Here is an 18,718-nt window from a genome sequence, read left to right as displayed (position 1 = left end):
TAAACATGATATCTAAGATTTATCACAGTGAATATTAGAATATCAGAAGCATTGTAGAAGGAGGGATCAGGGAGACTCTTTTAGAGAAGGTAACATTTAAGATTGACCTTGAAATATTGGTAAGGATTTAACAAACTTTGAAAGACTTGCTATTTAGTCAAAACAAGGTAAATGAAATCATGAAGGCATGAAAGTACTTGATGGTTCATTAAAGGTGAATGGGCTTATATGGTTAGTGTCGGATGAATGAGGGAAATGATTGAGGGCAAAGTAGGAAATACCGAATAGTCAATCTAGTTGTGACAGGTTTTAATAAAATAGTAAGAATTTTGTGGGCACCAGAGACTTCTGAGTAGTGGGGTGTCATGAGATTTTTTTTTTTTTTAAATCTGGGAAGATGTTGATTAGATCTGTATTTTAGAGAATTAACTGGTGTTTGCTGAGAGTGGATTGCGGTGGAGAGAATATAGGGACAGAGTACCAGTTTGAAGTCTGTTTCAATATCCAGGGAGAGAAGATGAGGGTCTGAACTGGGAAAGCAATAATAGAATTGAGAGGAATAGTTGACTTTGCATTCTGACAGAAAGATTTTGGTGGTTTGATTCAAGAGGTGAGATAGGGAAGGAGATAAGTTCATGATAAATTGAGTTGTCTCATTTGGTTTATTGGATGAATGGTAATGTCTGTCTGGTCCTTTGTTTTTTGTTGTCATTTTGCTATTTTAGTTGTATTAAATAAGTAATGTAGGCATGGACTCATTGGCCATGAGATTGAACTCAAGTCTCTCGCCCCATTCCTCTTTTCCAGAAGAGGCCAAACTGATGTCAGTGGCTCAAAACCCCCAACATGGTTGCTCTTTCTGGTTTGGCCAGGTTTGATATTGAGTTGTCATGAATATTATGTACGTATTATATTGAAGGCTCATGAGTAACAAAGATACTTCTTGGATTTTGAATCTCCCAGAAACCAGGGACAAAGGTCAGTAACATTCTTTATTATATAACATACCCCAAACTCCTTTAACTCTCTCTTAGAGCATCCACTTCCACATTTCCAGATTCTATGTCTAATCTGACATTATCTTGATAGTCAATTTTAGATAAAATGTGTAACCCCCTTTCCTCTTTATCCCCCTCCCCCACTTCTCAAACATACATCTGCTATTTGCTGCTTTAGTACTACCTTTGGTTAAACCAATGCCAGTTCTCGCATTAATAGGACAATGTAAATCTTGTTTCTTTTGCCTCTTTTGAAAGTTTCAGGAGCTTTTTTTTTTTTTCCCCAAGAGCTTTTATTCTTGGATTGATTCCTTTTCATGACATCCTATTCTTTGAGAGAAAAATCTTCTCCCTCTGCAGATACTAATTTGGGATCAAAGCTTACGATACTTTTGAAGGTTTTGTTGTTGTTGTTGTTGTTGTTGTTGTTGTTGTTGTTGTTTTTCTTCTGTGTTAGTTTGCTAGGATTGTGATAACAAAGCCTGACAGATTGAGTAGTTAAACAACAGAAATTTATTGTCTCATGATTCTGGAGGCTGGAGTTTCAAGAACATGGGGTAAGCAGGGTTAGTCCTTCTGAGGCCGTTCTCCTTGGCTTGTAGATAGCTGACCTCTCCCTGTGTCCTCACATGGTCTTCCTTGTGTGTGTCTGGGCCCTAATCTCCTCTTCTTATAAAGACACCCATCATATTGGATTAGGTTCCACCTATATGAGCTCATTTTACTTTTTAAAGATTTTATTTATTTATTTGAGAGAGAGAATGAGAGAGAGAGAGCACATGAGAGGGGGGAGGATCAGAGGGAGAAGCAGACTCCCTGCTGAGCAGGGAGCCCGATGCGGGACTCGATCCTGGGACTCCAGGATCATGACCTGAGCTGAAGGCAGTTGCTTAACCAACTAAGCCACCCAGGCGCCCACTTTAATTACTTCTTTAAAGGCCTGATCTCTAAATACTATCACACTCTGACGTATCTAGGCATAGAACTGCAACATGGTATTTTTTAGGGGACACAATTTAGCCTATTACACCTGCCTTATATCTGTGTCCTCTGGATTTTTTTGTTTATCTGACTTCCATCTCTCTCTTACATATTTTCCTTGACTATCTTATAGTCTTTGGCTGTCCTTGTATATTTTAGAGTCTGGGAATAGCTGATTTGTTTAGTTTGTTTATGGTCAGTTTGTTTGTAAGTGGCTTTTCCATTGGGTGATATGACTGCAAGTAGACCTTTTTTGGGGGGGGAAGACCCTTATATGTCAAGATCTTTGGTTCTTTTTTCCCTTTTTCCCCTTTAATTTCTTCAGAGAATAATATTCTACTTATCCAGACAAGGTGAGGTTGGGCAGGGTGGGCTTACAGACCTTGCTGACAGGTGTAAGAGCAGGGGAGGAAGAGGCCCAAGTAGTTCCACAGTTTGCTGTGCAGGTTGACACTTAATCACCCTTACTATGCCTGGCATTCCTGATTCCTGGTCGTCTTCTGTTTGGCTTCCTCAGAGACTGAACTTCTAATCTCCTGCTGACTGCAAGGTGAAGGCAGGGGCCAGGGTGTCTCACTTCTCAGTATGTAAAGATATAGATAGCCAGCAAGTTCTTGCTGTTTTGCTCTGAACCTCGCTGTCATTTTCTGGGGCATCTGAAACCTTGAGCAATTGAGGGGTTCTGTGGCAGTTTATTAGTGAGGTTTTATTATTTATTTGTTGCCTACTATATGCTAGGTACTGTGCTTTCCTTAGGATTATCCTATGTAACCTTAATTGTAACCTTTGGAAGGTTCTACTACTAGGTCCACTTTACCTGTACAAAAACAGCGGGTCTAGAACAGAATTAGTAAATTGGAGCACCAGGCCTTGAATACAGGTGTATTTGATCTCAGAAACTGCACTTTTACCAACTCTGCTATACTCCGAAGAGTTGGCAAATTCATGCCTTTGCCTTAGGTCTACATTCTAGGTTTTGTAAAAATGTCAATATATTGATTTGACCACATTAAAAAAGTTGCTGTACTAAGTATAACACAAAAATAAAGTGAAGTTCAGTATACCTATGGGGATATAAATGTATTTTAATTTTTATGAACATGATTAATCAGAACATCTTCCTTTAACAACTTGGAGAGTAGAACAATTTCTAGCATATTTTTGGGATTCAGCAGGTGTAGGCATGGAGCTAAATGGTGACATTAGGTTCTATCTATCATTATATTGAAAGTTCCAGAACCAAGGGCTTAGTTGTCTGTTATTTTTCTGACATTTCCCTCACAATACCAGGTACAATGTCTTTGGTAAATTTAATGTTCAGTAGATGTTGGCAGATAGGCTAAATGACAGCTACAAAATTCAGAACTTTAAGAATGCTTTTTTGTTTTGGTATTGAATGTCTAGCATTATTGTATTTTTAGTCAGTGCTTATTTCAGTTGTCACTAATACTTTCCTTTCTTTTTTGACAGATTACTTCTGTAACTAGATCTCTGGTTTGCTCAACAAAACACGATGTCCCGATCCCGACAACCCCCTCTTGTGACAGGCATCTCTCCAAATGAAGGAATACCATGGACAAAGGTCACAATTAGAGGAGAAAACCTGGGGACTGGCCCAGTTGACCTCATAGGTAAGAGCAAGAACTGTGTTTCAATGGTAAATGCATTTTTATAGTGGGCAGTTGAGACAAGCTGATAGAACAACAACATTGTGATCAGTATAGAATGATCTGAATAAAGATGAAAGAATTATTTGGTTTTCTGGCTTTTCTGTTTAAAATCATTATTTTATCAAATCTTGTCTAAATTGCTTTTCACTAAGTCCTTCAGAAGGTTTCCTGCAGCTGAGATTTGCCTCCAGTTCCTGAGCCTTGCTCTCTCCTGCTTTGATTGCCCAAATAGCCTCCCTAGCTATTTTTGCTGTCTTTAGTTTTCCCTCCATTATACAACTGTCTGTATTTGTTCTGTAGTGCTCTGTAAATTATACCTCTTCTGTACCTTATTGCCCTTCAAATCAAATCTAAACTCTTATCTCCTGGTGATATCAGTACCACTTGGCTCTTATCCTCACTTCACCTAGAAGAAACTATCCACTCTCACTGGGTGCATATCCTTACTGAGACCTATGAATCTTATTTATTTCCTTTCCTCTGCCACATTGATGCTTAATCGTTGTTGAGAGAGCCACCATGAATCTGAAATACGAATAGTCTCTGTCTGCCAAAACTTGAGACTTCCAAAAAAAAAAAAAGTTCTTCAAACTAAATTCCCACCCATGTTAATCCATCTTTTTATTTAGGCTCCCCTAATACTTATATATTTATGGTAAGCTAAATTACAGTTTTTAGGATCTGTTTATGGTTTTTTTTTTTTAATCTTTTTAAGTTCAAGGACATGCATGCTCTGTACCCAGTTGGCACTGTATAAATTTGTTAGTTTGTATAGTGTCTGTCCCCCCAACTCCCACCCTGTAACATAGAGACCTTTTACTGCTGATTATTTAAGCATTCATGTTTGTCAGTGGTTCTCATCCCTGGCTTGTCTTTTCTTTTTTTTTAAGTTTTTTGTTTTGTTTTGTTTTTGTTTTTTTAATTCCACTTAGTTAACATACAGTATAATTGTTTCAGGTGAACAGTTTAGTGATTCAACACTTTCCGTACAATACCTGGTGCTCATCACAAGTGCGCTTCTTAATCCATCACCTATTTAATCCATCCCCCCCACCTGCCTCCCCTCTGGTAACCATCAGTTTGTTCTCTATAGTTAAGAGTCTGTTGCTTGGTTTGCCTCTCTCTCTTTTTTCCCTATGCTTGTTTGTTTTGTTTCTTAAATTCCACATATGAGTGAAATCATATGGTATTTGTCTTTCTCTGACTGACTTATTTCACTTAGCTTGATACTATAGCTCCATTCATGTCATTGCAAATGGCAAGATTTCATTCTTTCTTAATGGCTGAGTAATATTCCATTATATATATATATATAAATTATAATTGGTCAGTTAGGATTATTTTCTTGTGAACTCTGAGATGCATTTAGAATAGAGATGCATTCAGAATGAGGAAGGGAGAGACTTCAGTATATGCTACTGAACATATATGCTGATTACCATATAAACTTATCTGGATTCAGACATTCTCTTGACTCTTCTTAATTTATGAGGGACCCAGGGGCGCCTGGGTGGCTCAGTCGGTTAAGCGTCTGTCTTCAGCTCAGGTCATGATTCTGGAGTCCTGGGATCAAGCCCTGAGTGAGTTCCCTGCCCAGCGGGGAGTCTGCCTCTCCCTCTCCCTCTGCTCCTCCCCGACTTGTGCTCTCTCTCGAGCGCGCTCACTCTCTCTCAGGTAAATAAATAAAATCTTTTAAAAAAATTTATGAGGGACCCATTGGTAAAGTATTGGAGATTATGAGTTGGAACTTATTTTTCTTGCATAATTGGTGCAGCTTGACAGATTGTTTTTTGGCCATCTGGAAAACCTTTGGAAAAGAGAAAGTGAATTGGAGCTCGGCACTATGTTTAATAAATGAGTTTTGCACTTCCCAGCTAATTCTTTTCACTAGTGTTATTTCAGTATTGTATTGTTTTCTCTAGCCATAGTTTTTGATTCTTCAGTAAACAAAAATTAATTATTCTTATGAAGATAGTTTTATCTAATCCTATGTCTTGCTTTTTTGACATAGCTCATTCTAGATTTTTCTTTATCCAAAATGGAAAAGTCCCTAGAATGCATGGTAATAAACCACACAGATGGAGGTTATGTCCAACCTTTTAGCTGGAGCTCCTAACATGACAGTTACTAGTCTATGTAAATTTTAATCTTGCTTTAGCTTCAGGCAATGCTATTCTTATTTGACTAAGTGTGTATACTTCTATAAACTTTGCTAGTTCAGCTTTCAACCTGCCTATCTATTGCCAAGAAACCATTTTTAAAAAAAGCAAACTCAACCTGCTAAATAATTTGAATGTTTTTAGCTCAGATGATATCTACACTAGCCAAGTGAAACACTATAAAAATAGTTTATTTGAAATTCTACAAGTTACTTTAAAAAAAAAAAAAAGATGTTATATTTTATGAAGCAGATTTCTTGGTTTGCAGTAACTTAGCAAAAATGTGCTTTAGAAATTAAGAAATCAATCTTATGATCTTATTTAATTTTTATGACATTTAAAATGATCTGTTTGAATCTATGTTTAAAATTAAATGGTGATTATTAGTTTTTTTTTTAGTTAAAATGCAGAGCAGATATTAAATCAGAGAAACCCTGATAGCAGCTACAACTAGATGAATAAACTATTGTTCTGGGTAGTTTTTTCCCAGTTTGTACTGTGATAGATATAACTTATATGTTTGCTCATCTGAGCATGTTTTTAAGGCTTGCTGTCTATATATTGAAAATCTCCCATTGCTCAGTTTTAATCATAAGGTTGTTCTCCAGCAGGGAACCTATATTAGGAATGACTTTATACTAAGTCCTGACATTTACTATTGAGTTGTTTTCTTTTCTGAAATGAGATAATATTTAAAATCACAAGAATCTTTTTGATATTATAAAATTTTAAAATATTAAGTTAATGTATTAACCTAGAGTGATATCAAAATACCTACCATCTGTAACACTAAAACTGTTTAGTTTATTAAAGCCTTTTGTATCATTTAAAAAATACATAGACTGATTTATGTATGCATAAACATTATTTGAACAAATATTCATTGAAGTGTTTCACAGTGCTTCTCTTGAAAATGGAGAAGAGTTCCAAGGGTGCCATCAATCTCTTAAATTGTGTACATTTTTCAAAACAAAACTGATTTTCAGGAAAGATATCAAAGACATTCCCATTTTGAAAAAATAATTTTGAATTATGAATGCATTTAAAAATGTATAAATGTCATTATACATTTTTAAAAAATCAAAGAAAACTTAGTCCTGAAGAATCCTTTAAGTGCTGTTATTAGAAAGACAGAATTCCAGGGGTGCCTGGGTGGCTCAGTTGGTTAAGTGTCTACCTTGGGCTCAGGTCATGATCCCCATGCCCTGGGATCGAGCCCCACATCGGGCTCCCTGTTCAAGGGAGAACCTGCTTCTCCCTCTCCCTCTGCCCATCCCTCCCCACTCCCTGCTAGTGCTCATGCTCTCTCTCTCTCTCAAATAAATAAATAAAATCTTTAAAAAAAAAAAGGCAGAATTCCATACATGTATAAATAATGGTTGTTTTAGGGAAATCTCTAAAATTCATTATTTCAATAAATGCATCTTTAAAAGGTGGTGGTTTTTATTACTCTATGGTTAATATAACATTCTTACTAAATAGTGCTTTAAGTTGTAACAAAAGATGACTTGAATCCCTTCCTACATTTTTTCAACCAAATTTGGCATTAGTTGAGGTGTTCCTGGTATCTGAAAAAAAAATTATTAATTGCCAAACTTGACTGCTGAGCAGTATAAAAAGTTAAAGAGAAAAGAAAAGCGTGAAGTGTCTGTTCTTTGCCACATACATTTTGGTTTATTTTTTCCAAATTCATTTATGAGGTTGTTCTGTTTTGTGGAAATGGAAAATACAAAGAAAATAAGTTAGTTGAAGAGCTGGCATGGAGATATATTGGTGTTCTATCTGGGGTCACATCTTCCTCACTGTAATCTTTCAGTGCCTCCCTGTTTGGTTACTGCCTAAATTATAATAATTTACTTGATACCAGGGCCTGAGATTCCAGGCGTGGGTTGACAGTTTGGGAGTGCTGGCTTACTCTAAGAGCAGAATGTAGTATAGTGACAGTATCATTAGGGAAACACTAAGGCAACATGAGCTACCATTTAGGATACAGATATAAAAAATGAAATAGTAATCCAGTAAGGCCCAAGAATATTAGCTGGATTTACCAGACTCCAGGCTGTGCTTGAAATAAAGTATATACTATGTATACCATATATAATTTAAACGCTAGGAAAAGTAATTGCAGATTATTTTCAGGAAAATGGATAAATATGATTTTAGGCAATGGTATATATACTTAGTATACTTTAGGATTTTATATCAATAACTTAGATTTCTAATAATAGCAATAATTTCCCTTCTAAAACCTATGAAAGCAATTTAAGATTCTCATAGTCCGAGTAATCTGGAATGCCTACACATAATTATTATGGTCATTATTTTTTAATTTCATTGATGTTTGAAGAAACTTAAATATAATCTAAGGGAGTCTTAAATATTAGAGAAAAAAGATTAGACAAAAATCAGTAGAGACAGTATATTTGCAAGTAACATTGGGTATATTCAATAATAGACATAACTATTGAACAGGAAATGTTATTTCTAGATTTATTTTTCACTTCATGGAAAAAGCCTGGTAATACTGACAGAAGAATTGTCTTTTTACGTAATAGACATGTTTAAGACCTTACCTTTGTTCTTTTGAATTTTGTTACATGCATGCTTTTATTTTCAGGTTTGACAATTTGTGGACATAATTGCCTCCTGACGGCAGAATGGAGGTCTGCAAGTAAAATAGTATGTCGAGTGGGACAAGCTAAAAATGACAAAGGAGACATTATTGTCACAACCAAGTCAGGTGGCAAAGGAACCTCAACCGTGTCTTTCAAGCTACTTAAACCTGAAAAAATAGGTATCATCTTACTTTTTATTTTTAAAGAGGAAAATGAAAATGGGTTTTGTCTTTCAAAATCTAAAAATGTTCGATTTGTATAAAACTTACCTACTCTCACATCTCATTAACTTAGATTATGTTTATTTTGACAGGAATGGGATATTGGTTAAAATTTGCATTACTTTTGGAAAGGCAGTTTGCTGAGGTAACAGTGAAACCTAAGGATGATGATCATGAGAGAACTATCATCCTAAATTCTTTATAAAATTTATTTCTTTAACAATTTGCTTTGCCAATTTTAGTTCCTTGATCTTGAACATAGTAATTACATTTCTTTCTATTATGCAGTCGAGATTTGAGATAAAATATCCTCCTCATTTGGCCAAATTAGCAATAGTATTATCTAAATAATGTTCTTGTTTCCTTCATTTTCTCCATCCTTTGAGGCCAGGACAAAATGTTGCCTGGCCAAAATGTGCTTTTAGCCCTCCAAACAAGAAATAAGCCCTCTTTTTTGTATACTGTAGCACTTTAAATGTTACTTTTTGTGCACTTAACACTTGTTTCCTCCTATTGGGGTAGTTAAGAACTTGGTCCCAGGAGGCAGACTCTGAATACTAATCTGGGCTCTAGCACTACAAACTGTGGAACTTCAGTGCTAGATTTTTTGTGGGTAAAAGTGGAACAACAATATTAGCTACCTTGTAGGATTAAATGAGTTAGAGCATGCATGTAAAGTACTTAGTATAGACCCTTACACAAAGTTAATGTCAGATTCATCTTTGTGGTCCTGTAATGTCTTGTACATGGTTAGTACTTGATAAATATTTGTATAATGTAGGACTATCACAAACATAATTAAGCCCAGGTCATACTTCTCTCTTATATTGAAAAGTAAATAATTTTGTAAATTGTTTTTGTTTTCTATCTTAGAGTGTAGAGCCTTTCTACAGCATTATCTTCCTTAAATTCCTAGACTTTTTTTTTTTCCATAAATAAAAATTCAGGTAAGGAATTTAAGGGAGAATACAAAATGGAATTTTATATATAAATATATGCAATATATATGTACATATGCAGACACACATGTCTATGCATACATATGTACATATATAATATCCCTGTTTTTGTTTACTCATTTTTATTTAACATCTTCAAAAACTGAAAATTAAAGCAGGAACTTGTTATCAGTTTTCTGGAGAAACTTGAAACATTTTGGCAGAATCCAGCAATGTCTTATATTTATATAGCAGATAAAGACAACTTATTTGAATGTTTTAATTTTATTCTAAAGCATCCTTTCCAGGACCTAGCACAATATAAACTCAATAAAGGCTTATCGAGCCTAACTTAGGAGTATCTAGACTTGAGTATAACCTCTAACAAAGCCTCTTGTTGCATTCTGGCAGAACTGTGGGTGCTGATAGAATTTGTGGGTTCACAAAGGGTCATATAGCTAGAAGTTGCCTCGGATCAAATACCTTCCTTCATGAAGCCTTCACAGCCCCCAGCTGCTCCTCTGCTCATTGGCCCTTTGCCCATTTTCTCTTTCAACTCAAGTTTAGAGATAGTAAGCCTGTGAGTCCTATGCCAAAGTGATTGACAAAGAACTCAGTCACATAAAAGAGGGTACCATTTTCAGAGATTATATTTTGTTCACAGGGTTTACCCATTTTTCCTGAATATCCCAGTCATTTCCATTACACAAGCCATGCATTTCTTGGAAAGTATTTGACTGTTTTCTTTATATACAGAATTGTTGGATATTTTTTGAGTTAACCAAATTAATTTTACTATTTACTGTTTGCAAAATACATTTGTTTTAGCAGAAATTTTTCTGAGGCTTAGTGTGCCTTCTCTATTGAATAATGTACAGTGAAACCATGAACCAGGAGGTGTTATATTTACCTTTTTATAGATTCTTAGTGTTTTAATCAAGCCACCAGCCATTAAAAAACAAAACAAAACAAAAAAACCAAATGAAAAAACCAGAGCTTTTGTGCTCTCAAATTTCTCAAAAATTACCTTAGCATGCATTTTGTATTAGGTCTTTAAAAAGTGAAACAATAGGGAAAGGCTTAGTCTGTATCTCATTAAGGATGTGCTCCTCATTTTGGTAGGTCTTTTGGATCAGTCTGCTGTGTGGGTTGATGAAATGAATTATTATGATATGCGTACTGACAGGAATAAAGGAATTCCCCCCTTGTCTCTGCGTCCTGCTAATCCGCTTGGCATTGAGATTGAGTGAGTACCATCTTGCCTTCAGTTTTCTTTATTGCTGAAAAGTTGTATATACTTACGAGTAAAGAGAGTTAAACTCCAGAAACATCCAGGGAAGCACAGTTGAAGATATTTCTATTGTTGGGATACAAGTGTTATTTCTGAAGCCTGCTCAGCTTTGCTGCCTTGTGAATGTTCCAATTAGTTAAAAATTTTGATGAAAACTACTTACCTCTTTAGTTTTTTGAGTTTACATTTTGTGAAAAAGAAAAGTATCTTGAAGTTTGTAATAACTAATACTTTTAATGTTAGGAGAATTAATTCATTATCCGGGGCTGGTGAGTTTAAATATTTAGATTGTACTTGAAATCAAAACAGAGTTTTCCATGTGCTTGATGTTTTTGGGAAATATTTTAGAATGATTAGGCCCACTGTAGTCTTTTATTTTGTTTACAACCCCTGCCTATAATTCGTATTTAATCTAGACTTACTCTCTCAGAATTGTGGCAGGTAAATGAGAGTTTTCAAGATGTAAACAAATCTGTAATTTTCTATTCTTAATTGCTAGGATAGTGTTTTAGCAACTTTTATAATTAGTACCTTTATCCTTGCATCTTACTTAATCAATTCATCTAACACATTAATTGTGTCTAATTTATTTTCTAGCCTTGGTGATTCTGCTCATGGAATTATATACTGAATGTTGCTCTATAAACACTTACTGAAGGTGACAAATTAGTTCTGTTAACACTTTAACCGTAGTTTTAAGTTTTTCTAGGAATGGGGAAAATTCTCTCCTAATCTTTATATATTTAACCTTCAAGCCTACACTTGAAGACCATTAGTAATTCAAATAGCAAGCTTCTTTTTCACCTAGTGGGGTTTTACCTCTGGCTAAGAGGAAGGGAGCAAGTGTTTGTCTTGGGAATTTACCATGTGTTGAAAAATCCTGGGGCTTAGCAGCTTTTAGTGAGCTTGGACTGTCCTAGGTCACATCTTTAAAGCTCTTTGGCAGTATGGGTCATTCTGGGGCTGTTTTAAGGATTTCAGTGCTCTATAAATTAGGAGTTTGAGGATCAAGAAAGTCCAGAAAAGAATGGTAATTGCTAGCTATTTAGTTGAGCACAGTTTCAAGCATGAATAGACTTTGCAGTTGATACGAAGCCTTTTAACAGCCTGCTTCAATACTCTTGAAAGCCAGCTTCTTTCCAAGGCCTGCCACAAAAGAAGTATAGAGCAGGAGGTCCTTTTTGATTGTTCTTTCATAAGGAAAATACAGTTTTATATATGGGCACAGGGAGTATAGGAATATTGCATGAATTTTATATGAGCTTTAGACAAAACTATCAAAGTTAGGATTAAATTGAATGTTTACTGTCATAAAATGGATTTTCTTAATTTTCAGTTGGCATATAACACACCCCCTATTTGACTTCTTTACCCTCCTTCCACCTTTTAATTGTCTTTATTATTTCTGTTTTTGCTGCTACCCAGAAAAGGGGTAGGCTTGAACTCTCTCTAATAGCACTTTTTCTTAATATGTGTCAGTATTATTCTTAGGGAACATAATAGGCAGTGAGGAATGCTAAAAGATGTTGACTGGTCACATCTACTGCATGGTAATTAGTTGCATCTTCACCTGACAGGTATTTCTGTTGCCAAGGATCTCTGGTCCCTATCAGCCCTCCACAAGTTAACTTCTGTTTCTACAACTGAGTTGCAAGATTGGGACAGAGAAAGGCACAGGTCCCTTTAGAATCAGAAAACACCAGGAAGGCACTCCAGACCGTGAAAGGACAGCCAATAGTCCTTTTGTACATTTAAAGTCTTGAAATTTTTCCAGTAAAAGAAAGACAGGCTAGAGATACTAGAAAGCAAGAAAATGAAAGGTGGAAGTAGGAAGAGTTATAGAAAACAAGAGAAGAGAATGTTTTTGGCCAGAAAAATGCTTTTCCAGGTTCCTTTTTATTTTTTAAAGATACTTTCGGGAAAATAGCATTTATTTTACTGAATTCTCTGACCTCAGATAGAGAGATCTTATTTTAGAAAAAGAGAAAAGGAAAGGAAAAGCAGATGTTAAAATATTGATGTGGGTTTTATTTCCATGACTCAATTTATTTTATTTTATTTTTATTTTTATTTTTTTAAGTAGGCTCCACACCCAGCTTGGGGCTTGAACTCACAACACTGAGATCAGGAGTCGCATGTTCTACCAACTGAGCCAGCCAGGTGCCCTCCGCACTCAGTATTTTTTAAATAAAAGCTTTGCTCCCCATAGGGAATGGTGTATGTTCAGGTTAGAATCCCTAAGAGTATTTCCTTATTGGTTTTTATTTCTGTATATTAATGTCATTTGGGGGTTTCTTTTATTTAAAAGGTTGGGAGAGGATCTAATTTTAATTTTTAAAAAATCATTAGAGAAGGAATAGTAGGGTTTTAATATTACTTATTTGTTGAAATATATTAATTGAGAAGGTTTGAAGAATTATGATTGCTTGTTATAAAATACTGTGGTCCTGATGAATTATCATTAAAGTTGTGATGTCACTTTGGAAGATGAATCAGCTGCTGGTAATTGCATTGTGAATGTTTATGAAATTCTCTTCAGCTGACAGTCAAATGTACAATGTGGAACAGTGAGAGGTCCTGTAGTGTTGTGGCCAGTTCATCTGAATAAGAAAAAGCAAGTAAGAGTAGCAGACTATACTTTTCTTGTTGCTTTTTGGTGTGCGTCAGAGTTTAATAAACATTTTATTGGTGTGCCCAGCTATGCATACTGTTGTCTTTCAGTTACAGTTTTAACAACTGGCATTTATTAGCCTTCTTTGACTGCTTAAGTTCTTCATATTCCTCAATTTTTCACTGAGGTTGTGTGCACATGGTGCACATGGATACTTATAAAAATGTTACTAATTGCTTGGAAAATACAAACTTCACTTTGAACTGAGACTAGGATTTAGTTATAAGAAGTCTGTATTTCTGATTTATTATACTGATTGTCACAGATGTATGTGTTCTTTGCATAGCTTAAATTGTAATAGAGACAAACCATTTAAATTGAAAGAGAAAATAAAACAGGTTCATGTTAAGTAAAAGCTGTCACTGGGTTATATTTTTTCTCTTTTAGAGAGAGGGAAAGAGAGAGAAAACACGCACGCACGCATGCACGAGCAGTCGGGGGGGAGGCAGGAGAAGAGGGAGAGAGAGAATCTCAAGCAGGCTCCATGCCTAGCATGGAACACAACGGGGGCCCAGTGTCACAACCCTGAGATCATGACCTGAGGCAGAATCAAGAGTCGGATGCTTAACAGACTGACACCCAAGCGCCCTGCTAGGTTATATTTCTTCAAAGAAATATTTGTCTAACTTGAGAATATTAAGTTATGTTTTTGGAGATTGTACATATATGGGAGTGAGGACATAAAAATGGAGCTTTGCCCTTTTTATATTACCTACAACTTTTTTTGGTGAAATAATTACATAGAAATGGCTGCCTAGTCATATGATGCGCCACTAATACCTGTTTTATTTCTACATGAATTTATGGGCAATGCAAATCTGATTTTCTTCTCATCAATTTGGTTTTTCAATAGAAAGGAAAGGCGACCAATTTCCCACTACATTTAGAAACCAGAGACAGGTGGCAAAATCATTCTCAGTGTGAGTGTAGAAGAGTCTTGGATAAATTCGCCTTTTAGAAATTTTATAAAAACAGGTTTGTGGGCTGTGATACAGTGCCTAAGTCCAGAACCTGTCAGACGCCCCCCCCCAAAAAAAAGAAGGAAAGAAAGAAAACAACATCATGCACAACCAAAAGCAAGCTCATAATATTTAATACAACGGAGTGAAAACAATGATGCTAAAAATCGAAAGCTAAAAGAATTGAGTGTAATATACAAACACTCAAAAGAACTATATAAGCCCACTTTTACTGTGTTAGCCTCCCCATCTTTCATCTTTCCATCTGCCAAATCAAGAAAACATGTTCTCTTTAATGCAGTAACACAACTATAACCCAGCCTTACTCTGTGGGGTGGTTAGAATTTTTCTCAAAATGATTTTTATTTTGCTCATTAACAGGTCATTACTGTAGATTGTTCTCATACTTGAAAGCAAATTCTGATATGTTAAAAACATTCCTGTTTTATATCTGACCACTCAACCCGTGTACCTGGGTCTTCCCATGGCATGGGCTAAACCTTTCCAGAAGATTTAAATCTGAACTTACACTGCCATCTAATGGAAAGCATATATTTTAGGGTTGGCAAGAGTTGTCAGCTACTGAAATTGTGTTTGATTTCTTAAATAAAACATTTCATGAGTGTACATAGTAGAATATGTGTTGCTTTCACTCTCCAACTCCATGGTAGTATAAAGTGTAGATTTAGTTTAAATTACTCAGAATGTACCTTGCTTTTACTGACTTGTTAAGCCATCACTTTACTTGGTGGGTTACAGCCTAAATTCCAGTTACTGTGAACAAACATTTCAGTTTTAACTCTCAAACTTTGTCAGCACCATTGACACAGTGCTTCTTCCTTTGCTAATACTGTTATTAGGACCATTAGCAGTTCTCTGCATTGTAAATCAATTCTCCCTTCACTCTCCTTAAATTTCTATCTTTCTAGATGTGTAGTTGTGGTTTTATTTTATACCTAAGAGTCACTGGTTCTTTATTTGACAATAGAAGTGCCAGGTTCAAATCTTGATTATTTACATGCAACCTCTCTGAGGCTGTTTCCTCACTGTAATATGGGAATATATAACTCACTATGTTTTTATGACAATCAAATGAAATGATACTTATGAAAATAGTGTGTGAAATATAAAGAACTAAGTATTAAGAATAGAAATGACAGCAAATAACATTTTTGAGCATCTATTGTGTGTTAGAAACTGCTAAGCCTTCTATATGCATTATTTATTTTAATCCTCAGAAAATTCCTGGGAGGAAGATATGATCCTATTATCTAATAACTGGGAACTTAGGTTAAATAACTTCCCAAAGGTTATACAGGCAAATCTAGCAAGCTTCTGAGATTGAACCCAGAGCCTGTGCTCTTAGCCACTATTTACTATTATTGCTTCCCAATTATATAATGCAGTGAGTCAGCTCTGCTTTTGCAGATATGTTCCCTGTAGAGCTTCATTGCTTCTAGACATTGTCATTCATTGTCTGTTTTTTTCTATTTCACATTTTGAGGTGTTTGTGTAAAAGATCAGTATATTTAAGCATACATTTTGGGATAGAATACTGACTCAGGATGCCTTCAGCTATAAGCAACAGAGGGTGAAAATTAATTTAAGCTTAAAAAATATATTTATTTTCTCATAATATACAAAGTCCAAAGGTGGTGGACTCCATTATTGGTTGAGTCAGTGACCTAGTAATGTCACCAAGGTGTAAGGAACCTTGGTGCTCTGTTCTGTGCACTTAGCAAAGCACTGATTTTCTTTGTAATTGCAAATTGGCTAAAGCAGTTTCTGGTATTGAAGCAATAATAACACTAAGGAATAATATAAAAATCGAATATTGAAACAATAATAATACATAATAAGGAATAAAATAAAAATCAAATATTGAAGCAATAATACACAATAATTAATAAAATCCAATAATGTCTAGATGCAAAAAGACACTATCTCTTCTTGATTCTCCCTACAAGTATGGAGACCTTTCCCAGAAATGCTCCAGTAGATCTTTCCTCAGACATTATGGGTCAAAACAAGATCACTCAGTAGATATAGCAAAGCAAATATGATAAGCATGATTTGCTTAGGATAATTGGTATTTACTCAAGGAAGGTACAGTTGTGCTATTGTGTGGGATTGTTTGGTGTGAGGGTGGAGAATGCATGTTGGATTACTAGCCAGAAGTGGACTTAATTGTGTGATTTGAGGCAAATTATTTGACCTCGCTCTTAGAATTTTGTCGTTTTTTAAAAAAGATAATTTGAGAGAGATTGTGTACGCATGCGAGTTGTAGGGGAGGGGCAGAGGGAGAGAATCTTCAAGCAGCCTCCTGCTGACCAGGGAGCCCTACCCGGGGGCTTTATTCTATGCCCATGAGATCGTGACCTGAGCCAAAACCAAGAGCTGGGCACTCAACTGACTGAACCACTCAGGAACCCCGAATTTTGTCATCTTTAATATAATTTCTGTCTTATTCTTGTAACTCTGATTCTTAAATTAGGTCTCAATACTCTTCTTCCAATTTAAATTTATATAGTAAGATTGGTAAAAGAGTTTTAATGTCTTCAGTAGGAAATCACTGTAAAGTAAAACTCAGTCTTAGGGGTAAATATGAAGAGATATGAGGAGATAGTATTTTGATCAAGAGATCCAATACTTTTCAAACTCCACTTGAGTCATTTAGGTGCCTGAAGGAGCTATATGTATAAGAAATAATAGTACATGGGAAATGAGATACCGGTAGGTAGATTAATGCTTCACATCTCAGCCTACTAGAGCTCTCTGGTAGAAGGACATGGCCTATCCCAAATGTCTGAAGTGGATCCTCACCACTCACACTAATGCCAAAGCTCAATTTCAAGATCTTCTGCCCTTTCTTCCTCTCACCCTTGCCCTGCCAGTGCATGGTGCGCCCATGATTGAAGAGATGAGGATACAAAGCCTATGGAGGCCTGGCCATGCCCCATGTGCTTCTCTTTATCACCAGGAGACTCCATGACTAGTAATGTGGCCAGGCGCATTTCTGCTCCCTCTTCAGGAGGAGGGAGATGGGGAAGGACTCCTGGGGTAGGAGAGTTTCTTAACAGCTCAGCTCCTAGAGCCTTACCAGACATCAGGTCTTTATCTTGTGATAAGACAGTTCTGCTTACATTTGTAAAAATAACATTTTGGTACATTGTTAATGAGACGTTTCTAAAATGTAAGAATCAGACGAATTTTCAATTTGGGAAGTTCTAGATAGCTGTATATTTGCATTGTTCAGTCTTACCGGTTTAAGCATTTTTACTGTTTAGGATATGACCTTTTTCATATGTGCTGTGTATATCCAGGTTTTCTTGTTTTGTTTTGAGTGTGTGTGTTTTACATATTTTCAGCTTTCTTGAGGCATAATTGACAGAGAAATTTGTAAGATACTTAAAGTGTACATCTTGGTGATTTGATAAATGTATACATTGTGAAAGGGTTCCTACCATCTAGTTAACTAACACATCTAACACCTCCAATACCTCACGTATTCCTTTCCTTTCTTTTCCTTTCCTTTCCTTTCTTCTTTCTTTTTTGTGAGGACATTTAAGTTCTACTCCTTTAGCAAATTTCAGTGATATAATACTGTGTTACCAACTATAGTTATGTTTTATATTTGGTCCTTCAAGACTTTATTCATCTTATGGCTGAAAGTTTGTACCCTTTTACCAACCTCTTCTTATTTCCTCCACCCTCTAGCCCCTTCAACCACTATTCTGCTCTCTGTTTCTAGGAGTTTGACTTTTTTTTTTTATTTCACACATTTATGCAAACCTGATAAAGGGTTTATATTCCTTATATCTGATAAAGGGCTAATGTAAATTTGCAAATTTGATAAGGGGTTAATATCCAAAATACACAAAGAATGCATACAACTCAACAGCAAAAAAAGAAAAACAAAACCAATTGATTAAAAAATGGGCAGAGGAGCTGAATAGACATTTTCCAAAAAGATATGTAAATGGCCAACAGGCATATGAAAAGGTAAAGTCAGTAATCATCAGGAAAATGCAAATCAGAACCACACTGAGATACCATCTCACAACTGTGTTAGAATGACAATTATCAAAAGGTCAAGAGATAATAGATGTTGGCGAGGATGTGGAGAAAAGGGAACCCTGGTGCCCTGTTGAGAGGAGTGTAAACTGGTGCAGTCATTATGGAAAACAGTATGGAGATTCCTCAAAAAGTTAAAAA

General features: G+C 35.7%; 1 protein-coding gene across 4 annotated transcripts in view; it reads left to right on the top strand.

The window, feature by feature from the left end:
* Positions 1-18,718, top strand: part of EXOC2 (exocyst complex component 2) — a 260,110-nt gene that overhangs the window by 48,937 nt on the left and 192,455 nt on the right. For 3 of the 4 annotated variants that reach the window (XM_032424947.1, XM_032424944.1, XM_032424946.1), the window contains exons 2-4: positions 3,450-3,610; positions 8,426-8,602; positions 10,705-10,828. In XM_032424947.1, the coding sequence (XP_032280838.1) occupies positions 3,493-3,610; positions 8,426-8,602; positions 10,705-10,828 (419 nt within the window). In that variant the 5' untranslated portion in view covers positions 3,450-3,492. Of the gene's footprint in view, positions 1-807; positions 979-3,449; positions 3,611-8,425; positions 8,603-10,704; positions 10,829-18,718 lie in introns of all 4 variants that reach the window. The other variant, XM_032424945.1, reaches the window with a different exon arrangement.

The sequence above is a fragment of the Phoca vitulina genome, unplaced genomic scaffold (genome assembly GCF_004348235.1).
Source record: "Phoca vitulina isolate PV1807 unplaced genomic scaffold, GSC_HSeal_1.0 scaffold31, whole genome shotgun sequence".
In the NCBI taxonomy this organism is placed as follows: Eukaryota; Metazoa; Chordata; class Mammalia; order Carnivora; family Phocidae; genus Phoca; species Phoca vitulina.
The sequence above is the reverse complement of the archived record's forward strand: the minus strand, read 5'-3'. Positions and strand labels throughout refer to the sequence as shown.